Here is a 15532-nt window from a genome sequence, read left to right as displayed (position 1 = left end):
TTATCTCAATAGATGCAGAAAAAGCCTTTGACAAAATTCAACATCCATTTATGATAAAAACTCTCCAGAAAGGAGGCATAGAAGGAACATACCTCAACATAATAAAAGCTATACATGACAAAACCACAGCAAACATTATCCTCAATGGTGAAAAGTTGAAAGCATTTTCCTTAAAGTCAGGAACAAGACAAGGGTGCCCACTCTCACCACTACTATTCAACATACTTTTGGAAGTGTTGGCCACAGCAATCAGAGCAGAAAAAGAAATAAAAGGAATCCAGAGGGGGGGATCGGGATGGGGAACACATGTAAATCTATGGCTGATTCATGTCAATGTATGGCAAAAACTACTACAATATTGTAAAGTAATTAGCCTCCAACTAATAAAAATAAATGGGGAAAAAAAAAAGAAGCAAAGAATTAACAGTCTTTTTCTCTCTCTCTATCTTGTATCCAAGTTAAAGATGGATGTCTTTTAACACACAGGTTGGGGTTTTACTTGAAGATATGTCAAATTGGTACATAAAACTCTAAATTCCTGAATGACACAGATTCATATGTACAGCATCCCCCTTATCTGTAGAGAATATGTTCCAAGAATGTCAAGGTATACTTGAAATTGCCAATAGTACTAAACACTTTATAGACTACATTTTCCTCAGCATCACTATTCTTGCACTTTGGGGCCATTATGAAATACGGGTTATTTGAACACAACCACTGCGATGGTTCACCTAATAACTGAGATGGCTACTAAATTACTAACGGGCAAGTAGCACACAACGTTGATGTGATGGACAAAGGACAGAGCAAGACGGCACAAGACTTCATCATCCTATGCAGAATGGTGCACAATTTAAATTTATAAATTGTTATTTCCAGAATTTTCCATTTACTATTTTCAGGCCAAAGATGACCATGGGTAACTGAAAGCACAAAAAGGAGAACCACAGATAAGGGTGTGGTGGGGGGACTACTATACTAAATGTCAGAAATTATACACAGACATGTAATGCTCCAGATAGGAGGGGGAAAAATGTTTCTCATTTTATATTTTGACTTTATAAATGTTAGGGTTTTTTCTTTCTGAAAGAGGGGAATTCTTCCTGGAAGAATCTGCCTCTCTGTAAATTGAATCAAGTGCAAAAACTAGGGTCGAGAATGAATGTAATTGCAGCTAGAATTCTGCTTCTATTTCTACTCAGTTATCCACAATTGTTAAATCACTCTTGTATTTATTTAATGTCTGGCACTCTCAAAATAGCCTTTCAAGAACTTCCTTCTCTTTTTCCATCACCGTCACACCATGAGCCAGACAGAAAAATCATATTCTTGGCTATGTATGAGAGCAGAATGAGGCTGAGTGTCCACTGGTAGATTCTAGGAAAATGGACATTCAGTAATATTGCAATTGAAACATCCACTTATCTGTCCGTTCATCCATTACCCATTTACTGAGTTCCAGATATCGTGTTGATGTCTGGAGAGATATAGGTAAACAAAACCCAAGTCCTTGGCTTGGGAGGTCACAGTCTTGTCAGGAAGAAGGGAAGATGTCTGTGGAAGTGAATGTAGGCATCCTCATCATCCAAATTTAACCTTTTAAAACAGCGTGGGATTGCATATTTTCAGGTCTTGTGTATTTCAATATACTCCCCTGTTTTAAACTGGGAAAAAAATGTGTCCCCAAAGGAGAAGGGGACCGCAGAGATGAGATGGTTAGATAGAATCACTGACTCCATGGACATACATCTGAGCAAACTCTGGGAGAGACTGGAGGACAAGGAAGCCTGGCGTGCTGCAGTCCATGGGATCACAAAGAATCAGACATGACCTAGCGACTGAACAACAAAATCCCATTCAAAAACCCCAATAAATTTCTCCGAAAAATATCTCAAAACACCTCTAAGCACCTATACAACCATCCATTAAAGATTTCTGGTTTAATATAAAACATCTGAAAAAAAAAAAAAAGCAGCAAGGGAAAAGAAACAAGAAACATACAAGGGAAACCCCATACATTTAACAACTGATCTTTCAGCAGAAACTGCAGGCCAGAAGGAATGGCAGGATATATTTAAAGTGCTGAAAGAGAAAAATCTGCAACCAAAATTACTCTATCAGGCAAGGATCTCATTCAAAATTGGTGGAGAAATCAAAAGCTTCTCAGACAAGCAAAAGTTAAGAGAATTCAGTACCACCAAACCAGCTCTACAACAAATGTTAAAGGGACATATATAGTCAAGAAATACAAGAGGAGAAAAAGATCTACAACATCAACCCCCAAACAACTAAGAAAATGGCAACAGGAACATATTTATCTATAATTACTTTAAATGTAAATGGATTAAATGCTCCAACCAAAAGACACAGATTGGTTGAATGGATCAAAAACAAGACTCATATATATGCTGTCTACACGACAACCATTTCAGGCTTAAAGACACATATAGATTGGAAGTGAGAGGATGGAAAAATATATCCCATGCAAATGGAAAGCAAAAGAAAGCTGGAGTAGCAATCCTTATATCAGACAAAACAGACCTTAAAATAAAGAATATTACAAGAAGTAAGGAAGGACACCACCTAATGATCAAGAGATCAATTCAAGAGGAAGACATAACAACTATAAATATCTATGCACCCAACATAGGAGCACCTCAATACATGAGACAAACACTAACAGACAAAAAAGGAGAAACTGACAGTAACACAATAATAGTAGGAGACTTTAACACCCCACTCACACGAATAGATAGATCATCAAAACAGAAAGTGAAAAAGGAAACACAAGTCTTAAATGATACAGATGAGATGGATCTCATGGCTATCTTCAGGACATTTCATCCATATGCAAAATAATACACCTTCTTCTCAAGTGCACATGGAACATTCTCCAGGATAGACCACATCTTGGGTCACAAATCAAACCTCAGTAAATTTAAGAAAATTGAAATCATATGAAGCATCTTTTCTGATCACAACGCTAAGAGACTAGATATCAATTACAAGGAAAAAACTGCAAAAAACACAAACACATGGAGATTAAACAATACGTTTCTAAATAACCAACAGATCATGGAAGAAATCAAAAGGGAAATTTAAAAAATTCTAGAAACAAATGACAATGAAAACATGACAACTCAAAACCTATGAAAAGCAGCAAAAGCAGTTCTAAAAGGAAAGTTTATAGCAATACAAGCCTGTCTCAAGAAACAAGAAAAACATTGAATAGACAACCTAACTTTACACCTAGAACAACTGGAAAAAGAAGTCCCCCCCCTCCAAAAAAAAAAAAAAAAACCCAAAAATAGCAGAAGGAAAGAAATCATAAAGATCAGAGCAGAAATAAGTAAAAAAGAAATGAAAGAAACGATAGTAAAGATTAATAAGACTAAAAGCAGTTTCTGTGAAAAATAAACAAAATTGACAAACCTTTAGCCAGACTCATCAAGAAAGAAAGAGAGAAGAATCAAATCAACAAAATCAGAAATGAAAAAGGAGAGGTTACAACAGACAGTGCAGATATACAAACGTTTATAAGAGACTATTACAAACAACTATATGGCAATAAAATGGATAACTTGGAAGAAATGAACAGATTCTTAGAAAAGTTCAACCTCCCAAGGCTGAACCAGGAAGAAATAGAAATTAGGAACAAACAAATTACAAGCACTGAAATTGAAGCTGTGATCAAAAATCTCCCAAGAAACAAAAGCCCAGGACTAGATGGCTTCACAGGAGAATTCTGTCAATAATTTAGAAGTGAGCTAACGCCTATCCTTCTAAAACTCTTTCAAAAAATTGGAGAGGAAGGAACACTTCCAAACTCATTCTATGAGGCCACCATCACCCTGATACCGAAATGAGAAAAAGACAACAAAAAATAAGAAAACTACAGGTCAATATCACTGATTAACACAGATGCAAAAAGCCTCAACAAAATTTTAGCAAACAGAATTCAGTTCATTTCAGTTCAGTCACTCAGTCGCGTCCAACACTTTGCGACTCCATGGACTGCAGCACACTAGGGTTCCCTGTCTATCACCAGCTACCGGAGCTTGCTCAAACACATGCCCATTGAATTGGTGATACCATCAAATCATCTCATCCCCTGCCATCCCCTTCTCCTCCTGCCTTCAATCTTTCCTAACATCAAGGGCTTTTCAGATCAGTCTGTTCTTCACATCAGGTGGCCAAAGTATTGGAGTTTTAGCTTCAGCATCAGTCCTTCCAATGAATATTCAGGACTGATCTCCTTGCAGTCTAAGGGACTCTCAAGAGTCTTCTCCAACACAACAGTTCAAAAGCATCAATTCTTTAGCACTCACCCTTCTTTAGAGTCCACCTCTCACATCCATACATGACTACTGGGAAAACCACAGCTTTGACTATATGCACCTTTGTTGGTAAGTAATGTCTCTGCTTTTTAATATGCTGTCTAGGTTGGTCATGGCTTTTTTTTCCCCAAGGAGCAAGCATCTTTTAATTTCATGGTTCCAATCACCACCTGCAGTGATTTTGGAGCCCCAAAAACTAAAGTCTCTAACTGTTTCCATTATTTCCCCATCTATTTACCATGAAGTGATGGACCAGATACCATGATCTTAGTTTTCTGAGTGTTGAGTTTTAAGCCAATTTTTTTACTCTCCTCTTTCCCTTTCATCAAGAGGCTTTTTAGTTCCTCTTCACTTTCTGCCATAAGGGTGGTGTCATCTGCATAGCTGAGGTTATTGATATTTCTCCCAGTAATCTTGATTCCAGCCTGTGCTTCATCCAGCCCAGTGTATCTCATGATGCACTCTGCATATAAGTTAAATAAGCAGGGTGACAATATACAGCCCTGACGTACTTCTCTTCCAATCTGGAACCAGTCTGTTGTTCAATGTCCAGTTCTCACTGTTGCTTCTTGACCTGCATACAGATTTCTCAGGAGGCAGGTCAGGTGGCCTGGCATTCCCATCTCTTTAAAAATTTTCCACAGTTTGTTGTGATCCACACAGTCAAAGGCTTTGGCATAGTCAATGAAGCAGAAGTACATGTTTTTCTGAAACTCTCTTGCTTTTTTGATGATCCAGCAGATGTTGACAATTCGATCTCTGGTTCCTCTGCCTTTTCTAAAACCAGCTTGCGCATCTGGAATTTCATGGTTCACGTACTGTTGAAGCCTGGCTTGGAGAATTTTGAGCACTACTTTGCTATCATGTGAGATGAGTGCCATTGTGCGGTAGTTTGGACATTCTTTGGCATTGCCTTTCTTTGGGATTGGAATGAAGACTGACCTTTTCCAGTCCTGTGGTCACTGCTGAGTTTTCCAGATTTGCTGGTATATTGAGTGCAGCACTTTCACAGCATCATCCCTTAGGATTTGAAATAGCTCAACTGGAATTCTATCACCTCCACTAGCTTTATTCGTAGTGATGCTCCCTAAGGCCCACTTGACTTTGCATTCCAGGATGTCTGGTTCTAGGTGAGTGATCACACCATCGTGGTTATCTGGGTCATTAAGATCTTTTTTGTATGGTTCTTCTGTGTATTCTTACCACCTTTTCTTAATACCATCTGCTTCTGTTAGGCCAATTACCATTTCTGTCCTTTATTGAGCCCATCTTTGCATGGAATGTTCCCTTGGTATCTCTAACTTCAAGATATCTCTATTCCTTCCCATTCTATTGTTTCCCTCTATTTCGTCACATTGATCACTGAGGAAGGCATTCTTATCTTTCCTTGCTATTCTTTTGAACTCTGCTTTCAAATGGGTATATCTTTCCCTTTCTCCTTTGCCTTTAGCTTCTCTTAAACAGAATTCAACAAAACTGAATTAGCTTACTGCTTTGAGAGAATTCCCAGTCCACTAAAATTGAGAAGATAGAGCTGAGAATCAAGGAGGACCAGAGCTGGTAGACATCAGAGGCCAGATATCCAAGAAGAAAAAGCTTTACAGAGAATCCCAGAAATGTGCAGAGGTTTGCTTTTGAACATTCACCAGACCAGAGCCCAAGAAAGAATGATCTAAAAGTATTACAGGGAAATGGATTATACAATAGTTTTAGGCACACAGACCTCTGGAAATGGTACTTATTTCCATCATCTAGAGCAAAAAACTCATAATTAACAGGGTACTGCATTAAGTATAGATAAATCTTGCCTCAGTCATAGGGATTATTTAGCCTTAGAATAGGGTTTCTTAAACCTTAGCTGTATTGATGTTTACAACTGGATAATCCTTTGTTGTGTGGTACTGTCCCATGTATGGTAGGATGTTTAGCAACATTACTGTCCTGTACCTACTAGTAGCAATCCTTAGCCATCACAAAAAAAACTTCAAGTGACCTAATACAGAAGCAGTCCGAGACCCAATAGGAGGTGATAGATGTTGAGGCAAAGAATATATTTAAAGAAATAATGGCTGAAAACATTTCAAACATAATAAAAACCATAAATCCACAGCTCTAAGAAGTTAAACCCCAAGCACAATAAACATGAAAAGAAAACTAAAACTAAAAACTGAAGCACAATAATCAATTGATCAAAATCAGCAATAAATAGGAAATCTCTAAGAGGAGACCGAATCAGGGGTGTGTGTCATGTGACACCCAGAGAATCAAAATTTAGGATATCAGATTTTACATCGAAATAGCGCAAGTGACAAGACAGCAGAGCAACATTTTCAGAGTACTAAAAGACAAGAACCTGTCAACCTAGAATTACATACCTGGCAAAATTTTCTTTTAAAATGAAGCTGAAATAAAGACTTTTCAAGCATAAAAAAATGGAAAGAATTCATCATCAACAGACCAAAACACATGGAATGCTAAAAAATAGCTCTCAGACAGAAGGAAAAGCATACCCAGTGGAAATCTGATTCTAAGCAAAAGAAATGAAGAGCTCTTGAAATGGTAATGAACCATTACCATCTAGAATGGTAAAGTTAAATGAACATATATACATTTATTATTTAAATCTCTTTAAAAGATATTTGATGATTTCAACAAAAATGTTATAGTGTTTATCACATGTAAAAGTATAATATGGCTGTGTATGGTAAGTGAATAATGTATTAATAAAGCTGTTTTAAAAAATAAACACAAAATTATAAAATAAAATGTGTTACAGTGATAGCATAAAGACTAGGAAGGATGAAACGGAAGTGTACTACTGCAAGGTTCTTATACCATGTGTGATGCCACACAGCATGATTTGAAGGCAGATTACAATGTTTTAAATATATATAACATCTGAAACAATTGCTAAAATAACAACAACAGAAAGTTAGAGATATTAAACCAACAATGGAGATAAAAATACTGGATTAACTCAAAAAAAGAGAAAACAGAAAACAGGCATTAAAGAACAGATGGGACAAATACTAAGATGAAAAACTCAAATCTAACCATATCAATAATTATGTTAAATGGGAATGGTATAAACATTCCAATCAAAAAGTAGATCTTGTTAGGATGGACAAAAAATAAGACTCAATAGCATGTTGCCTACAAGAGATCCATTTTAAAAATAAAGAGACAAATAGGTTACAAGTAAAAGAGTGGGAAAAGATATACCATACTATCAACAGTCAAAAGAAAGTTATATTGGTTATATTAATATCAGACAGAGTAGAACTGAAGACAAAGTATATTTTGAGGGATAAATATTTCCAAATGATAAATGAGTCAAATAATCAAACACATACATTTATGCCCCTAATAACAGAGTTTCAAAATATATGAAAAGAAATCAGAATTGCAAAGAGGAATACACAAATTCATAATGGTAGTAGAAGGAAGATCCTTGGAAAATCTCTATATTTAGGAAAAAACAACACATTTCTAAATAATCCATGAGTCATATATGAAAGCCAAAGAGAAAGTAGAAAGTATTACAAACTAAATGAAAACATGATATATCAAAATTTTTGAGAGACAGTCAAATGAATGCCTTGAGAGAATTTTATAGCACTAAATGTCTATATTAAAAGAGAAAAGTCTCAAATCAATAAATTATTCTTCCAAATGTGGAAGGGGGTGGAACAGAATGAAGGAAGAGGAATAAATGAGTGGCAAATGAAATACAAAGTAAACAGAAAAAAGAAAGTTAATAGTAAGGAACAGAAATAAAAACCAACCTGACCTTATATTTCCCATAAGAAATGTTAAGGGACAATGAAGCAATGTCTACAAGGCACTTTGTTTCATAAAATATTACACCAAACAAGGTGTCATTCACATATAAAAACAACACGAAAATAAGCTCAAGAAGAGAGTTCTTAGTCTTTCATTGGTTGGGAAATGTTTAATGAATGCAGCCAATTGAGGGACAAAGTAAACAATAAAGGAATGGAGTAAATGGGGTAAAGAAGTGGATGGTAAGCACTTAGATCATTTAAACATAGAAGAAGTCTGTAACTATTATGGTTTTAGAACAAAATGTAAATTTTTAAACACTGAAAATATAAAATAAAAATAATTATAAAAAGCCAAGAGGGAAGATGAAATACAGCACTGATTTGCTGACTTTTTATAGCACATTAATATTGCTTGAAAAGAAAACACATGGTTTACAAAATTAATGGCTCCAATCTCATCATTTTCATAAACCTTTCCTAAATATCACAGTCTTAGAGGGCAACTGTAACAATATTTCTTTTAATAAACAGATATGTCAGTCTGATTCTAAGGTAAAGAGCAACTAAGGTTTATGTTTTCAAAAATCAATTAGCTACTAATATAACCAAGAATCCCTAAATATCTACTAAGAATTTGGTTTAAACATGTAAAAATTGAGTTTATATGCCATAAGTGGGACACTTTACACCAAAAGAGAATGCTGGTGTATGCATTTTCTACTTCAATTTTTTATAAGACAAGTTTTTGCTTTCAATTGTAGATTCAATGCATTATGTGACAGAGAAAAGGATGAAAAGTTTTAAATTTTCTTAATGCTTCTGACCATTAATAATTCATGGAAGAGTGAGAAAAAGTCGAGTATGTAGATTTAGATTATTTTGTGCAACGCAGACAGACATTTTACTTATGGAAATATGCTAGATATACTGAACCACTTCTTCAGATCAAGAACCTTTTATATTTAAAAGAGCTCCCACAATTTCAACTTGCTGAACCTCCAAAGTTTACAATGATGATGTGAGATGACTACAAACCCCTACAGAACCTGAAAGTGTTAGAAAGCGCATCTGATTTCTTGAAATAAGTACAGTTGTATCTATCAACTCAATCTAAATTTGCAGTTTTCTCACTAAGATTAGACTGGATGCTCTGAACACAAAGGGAGTTAAATATTTAAAAGAACAGTTGAAAAAAAAAAAAAAGAACAGTTGAAAGTCTGTAGAAATAACATTACATTTCTGAAGAAATATCACAGATTTTAATGAAGAATAATTATGTTCTTAGTTGTTAAGCAGAATAAATATTTGTTCAATGTTCACCCAGAATAAATAGCATTCCAAGTATCTGGTATGAATCTACTATTTCTAGAACTATTTAAATAGCCAATTCTGAACAAACTATAGATTTACCTGGCAGTGTGAAAGAGCATTCTTTTATGACATTGCTGAAACAGAAACTAAGTGATAACAACTACAACAGATGAATCAACTGCAATCTGTTTTGATACTTGTTTCTGGCTGAATACACCACACAAGTTTCAAAAGTAATTCAATTTTATTAATTTGACCAAAACTGATCACTCTACACTTTATAAAAAACTGTACTCAAATAACCAGTTAACACTATTGTAAAAATTCCATCTACCCAGAGTTGGCTAGATGTGTTATGGTGTATAATTGCTACAATTATTTGTTGGTTGCAAATGGGTCTATACTGCTACAAAAATTTCATTCATGCAAAATTGGCTAGATGTGTTATATGTGCATAATCATTAAAATTATGAGTTGTTTTGAAGTTAGCTCATAACTTGAGGTCCAATTAATATATTGACATACCAAGAATTATAACTGTCAGGGTAAAAATATTTTTGTATCATTATATGTTGTCAAATTTCAGTCAGTAAATATAGCATAAATAGCAACAAACTTTAAACCATGTGATCTTTGACCTTCAAATATAAGATGGTTTAAGATAATGCATAGACCCCCTTAGAGCTACACTACAAACACTTGCTACCAAGACATTAATGAAAAAATGAGACAATTTTGAGAAATAAACAAAACAGAAGATAACCCATAAAATTTTTTAAATTTTGAGATTTTTTCTTACATACTAGCAGAAGACATAATGTGACTTTCCTCTATATAATCCTTTCAATGTAAGCATTTACTTGACAGCTATAAAGGGGATAGGATTTGCTATACAGAAAAATCAATACAAACCTTGTAAAGCCTACAGCAGAGCATATAAACATGCTGTAGGAGACATTAACACTAGACTGAAAGAAATAATTATATTTTCAATAAACATGTTCTTACTGGATAATCAAATTTTTATACATCTTACCAGCTGTTTCACAGCTCAGGTAGTAAATGGCAGCAGCTGTTATATCAAAACCATATATGCATATGAAGTACTTGTAATTTTTCAGAGGTATCTACTTATTTTTCATCCGTCACATTTAACTCATATTAAATAAAAATAAGATTTTCATAGGGTGATTAACTCAGGAGAATTTTTATTACAGTCTTATTTTAGAAATGAATTCTTAACCAATTATTTTTATGTCAGAAGACTTAATAATTGAAATTACATGCTGCCCTTATTCTGATATTTAACAGATTTGTCATGATCAATGTTTCTGAAATATTAAATTAAAAGGTGTCATGGTAATTACTATGGAATAAATAGTAATTAAGATTTTTTTAGGCAAATAAGCTCAAACTGTTTGCAGTGAACATTTATATTACTAATATTTTCCCACACAACGCATGCATCATTCATAAGTAGCCTATAAATACAACTGGCTAATTTCCAGAATTACTTCAAAAGACCTTAAAATTTAATACAGATTTTGACACTTGGTTAAAAACATCTATATATAATGTATCCAAAAGGAGGTATATTTAAAGGTAAATAATTCAAATTATGTTACCACAGAATGATATTTCTGTTCTTTATTTGCAATAGTGAACCCAAAATATGCTTTGAGATGGGTATATAATTTGCAGGATGAGACGATTATTTTTAAATGTACATCAACAAACTATAATTTATAGTAAAAAATGTACCAGAAATTTGAATTAGTCAAATACTTACTGCTATATAATAAACTCTTGCTTTGTCTACCAATATCCAGTTTTTCTCCATATCAAGATGTTTTTCCTTTTTGTAACAATTGGCAGCAGCAAGATTAGCTACAAGGGATCTAAAACAACAAAACATAAGTAGGCTTTTACTTAGTCACACCTGTCCTATAATTATACAGTTAACTAACTATTTTTGCAACTTTTGTTTTCATTTTAATTCTTCTTTTCTAATTTTTTTAACACCAAAAACATTTTGTATTGAAGTATAGCCAATTAACAATGTTGGGGCAGTTTCAGGTGAACTGAAGGGATTCTGCCAAACATATATATGTATCCATTCTCCTCCAAAACCCCCTCCTATCCAGCCTGACACATAACATTGAGGAGAGTTTCATGTGCTATATAATAGGTTTGTGTTAATTATCCATTTTAAATATAGCAGTATATACATGAACTTCCCAAAGTCCTTAATTATTCCTGGACTATCCCATGGAACCCCTGGCAACCATGAGTTCATTTTGTAAGTCTGTGAGTCTCTTTCTGTTTTGTAAGTAAATTCATTTGTATCATTTCTTTTTAGATTACACATATAAGGGATGTCATATGATATTTCTCCTTCTCTGTCTGAAATACTTCACTCAGTATGACTTTCATTTTAATTCTTAATTTTTCAAACGGCTGTACATTGATTTTACTAATGTTAATTTTGTTTTAAAAATTTTGTAAGACATCTTGGTTACCTTGATAAAAACACAGACATTAATCTAAATATCATCTGGTATTTTGAGAAACTAGCATTTAAGCTTCCTTTTGCTACTAAAATGATAAAATTATCTACTTTCTATATTTTAATAGTTCAAAATGCAGGTAAGAAATAGCTACTATTTAGTTATACAGAAAAAAATATATATGCAACTAAAATATTCAGTTTTCAAGTATCAACAGAATATCCATTGATATTTAATGCTTTAAAAGCCAAAAATGAGATTAATTTTGCAAAACACACATATATATGTAGACCATATTTACTATGAGAAATTAATTTGCAATTCATTACATTTTATGCACTATAATAGATTAAAATTATAACTTTTTATAGTTGAAAACTCCCTGTGCTGGTCCAGTTTTGCAGCTGAAAAATCTAACCACAATACTACACTTAAAATCTTGCTGCCAAGTATCACATACAACTTTTTATTATTGTCCAACAATTAAACTTAACACAATAATTGTTTACATTACAGACAAAAATACTTTTCCTTTTCCTACTGATCCAGAAATAAGAAAAAACAACTTGCCAATTTTTCCAACTTTTTCTGGTAACAGTTCTGATTAAAAAAAAAAAAGAAACCCACAAATATATCATCACTTAAGATTTGATAACATGGTTAGATTCTCTCTTGAAAAAATAAATCAATTATCTTCAAAAACATATTTCTACTCACCCATATGCCAACTGAATGACTAACTGAAAGATACATTCTGTTTATGTTTAATTGGATTAATGAAAATAAGCATGATATGCATCAATACACGCATATATAAAATAACTATATTACAAATTAAGAATACCACTCAATCTATAAAATACATTTTAGTAATCATGACTCCTGCAAAATTTTGGCATAAAATGGTTACTAAATAAAACCAAATACTTTTAGTATGAGCTACTAAATTCTATTCCAATAATAAAACTACTCTTCGATAGAAAACTAAATAGTTCCTCCAAAAGAAAATACAGGTATTCTTACTATCCAAGTGTACCTGGTTCAGAGTTTGGAGAAAAAGAACCTGGTTAAGAAAAATATTGCCTTAATCTGAGTTTGGGATAGTAGAAGTAAGAGTTTCTAGCTCTATTTAAAAGTTTATCCAAATTTATTAAGTTCTACAATTTAGAAAATGAGTTAGATAGTAAAGGTTTCCCTCCGTTTCTGACTTTCAATATTACCTATATAATACTGATAATGCAATTCATATGAGTATATAAATTAAGCTGCTGTCATCTGGAAAACCTAGTATTATCACAAATGCTCTTTAAAATAACAACATATAAAAACAATTTAGCAATTTTACTGTCGCTTGAGTGGTAAAATAGGCAGAAGTTGATCCATTTCTCACTAATAGGAAATCTCTGCACCTGCCTACTAAAGGTGATTTTAGAAAAACTGAAAAGAGGAAAGGTCTAATTAAGTATATCTCAATATCTGAACAACTGATGGTTTTATTTATTACAAATACTATTTTTTGTGTGTAGGAGAACTTACTACTTTCCTGTAACTTTATTTTTAAAAATGGCTTTGGTACCATAACTATTTCTGAAAGTTTTATTTTAGCTATTTCATGACTACTGTCTAGAATATCGTCAAGTTTTTAATACGTATTTGCGAAGTCAAAAGTGTGCAAAAATAAATGAGGTAAAAAGAAGGAATGGAGCAAGGGGAGGAGAGATAAGGTAGGAAATAAGGAAAAGAAGACAAGAGGCAAGAAAGAAGAAAAAGGGAGATAGGAAATGGGGAGGACATACAGCATTTCTAGCGATAAGGTATGTAAAGTATTGAGTGAACTGTTATTTTAAAAGAGATCATCTTTGCAGATTCTAACAATAACAAAAAAAATCATTTTTTTTCTTTTTCAATGGAGAAAAAAGGCTCGTGCTGATAAGCAACATGGTAATGTTGATGTTAGCAAAGCATGAATGTATTGAAGATATATCCCCATATAACTGCAAAAGGCACAGAAAAAAGCAATGCATGGCAGGCTGTGACAGCGTTCAAATTCATAGAAAGAAAAATCTTCTGATGAGCAAAGCTGTTTAGAAATGTAATGGCTTGTTTCTTGAGTAGTACACTACCCATGACTGAAGTTGTTTAGCATTAACAGATTACTATTTGCCAGAACTGCTTTAGATGATGTAATCCATAAGAGACTGGATATAATGTAATATTTTATATGTGATAAAATACATAAAATATATTTTATATACATTAAAATATATATGTGCAAATATTTATTTTAACATCTCAATCTCAGGATATGTTGAAAAGGACATTTTTCTTAATGTCAGTTTGGCAAAAGCCTAGCTCTAAAACACTGAATAAAATGTGCTCCATTCTTAACTCTAATTCTCTGGTGGTTCAGCTGGTAAAGAATCTTGCCTGCAATGCAGGAGACCCAGGTTAAATTCCTGGGTCAGGTAGATTCCCTGGAGAAGGGAATGGCAACCCACTCTAGTATTCTTGCCTGGAGAATTCCATGGACAGAGGAGCCTGGTGGGCTATAGTCGGTGGGGTCTCAAAGAGTTGGACACAACTGAGCAACTAACATACACACACATAAAAAGCATAGGCAAGAACATATGATCTCCAAATTTTCATTTCATTATGCTTCATGGAGACAACAGCAGGTTCGAGAAAGGAAAAAAAAACTTAAGGAAAAGTGATATAAGGAAGAAGGGTTTATTAAATATTAAAACCAATTATAAACATGAAGTCTAAATTCCAAACTCAGATTTGAATTCAGATTTTACAAGCGGTTAAACAGTCAATTAGTACAGAGCGTGCCTTCAGAGAACACTGACCTGTTGCCACCAGTGATGCATGCAGCACAAGTTCCTGTTGGCTGCTCATTCTGTTCATAGTAATGAGCATCCACATGGGCTTCAGCAGCTTTTTTCTTCAGGATCTCCCCAAATTTATCTATCCCAATGCATCCAAAAAATGTTGCTGCTTTGTGCGGCTGCTGAATCATCCACTGAAAAATGGGCACATAAATAATTTTAACGGGTCAGAAAAATGGAACACATAGTTCAGTATTCTGCCATGGATGGTGGCATAAAAGGGTTTCTTTGTGAGCAGCTGTTGCTGTTATGAATGGAATTCTATTCCTGTATCACCCCTTATGATAACAAATTTGATATAACAACTAGAGAAAATATTAATATACTTCTTTCAAGGAAAGAAAGAGCAGAGCGATTGATTAAGAACTCAGAATCAAAGTCATATAGAACCTTAGGTCACTAATTAGTTTTAATACAGAAAAATAATACCAAGTCCAATAGAAGTAGTGAAGCACTGTCATTAAAAGTCCAGAATCTATAATGAATACTGTGTGGGTTCAAATCTTGCCTTTGCCACTAATTAGCTGAATAAGTAAGAGTATGTCACTTAATATTTCTATGCCTCACTGTCCTCATCTATAAATGGCAAATAATTATATCTCATAAGGTTGCTGGGGATTAAACTAAGTAATTTAATGTATATGTATTGCTGGACAAGGTACACAGCACATAGTAAATGATGTATATAGCTGTGATTGTCT

The 15532-nt window shown here is 33.7% G+C and overlaps 1 protein-coding gene across 7 annotated transcripts in view; it reads right to left on the bottom strand.

Annotated features, from left to right (window-relative positions):
• ADK (adenosine kinase) overlaps positions 1-15532 on the bottom strand; it is a 551078-nt gene that overhangs the window by 270159 nt on the left and 265387 nt on the right. For all 7 annotated transcript variants that reach the window (XM_043925032.1, XM_043925036.1, XM_043925033.1 and 4 more), the window contains exons 5-6: positions 14793-14965; positions 11226-11334 (exon numbers count right to left, since the gene is read on the bottom strand). In XM_043925032.1, coding sequence (XP_043780967.1) covers positions 11226-11334; positions 14793-14965 — 282 coding nt within the window. The remainder of the gene's footprint in view (positions 1-11225; positions 11335-14792; positions 14966-15532) is intronic.

Source organism: Cervus elaphus, chromosome 15, assembly GCF_910594005.1.
Source record: "Cervus elaphus chromosome 15, mCerEla1.1, whole genome shotgun sequence".
Classification (NCBI taxonomy): domain Eukaryota; kingdom Metazoa; phylum Chordata; class Mammalia; order Artiodactyla; family Cervidae; genus Cervus; species Cervus elaphus.
Note: the sequence above shows the minus strand (reverse complement) of the source record. Positions and strands in the feature narration are given on the sequence as shown.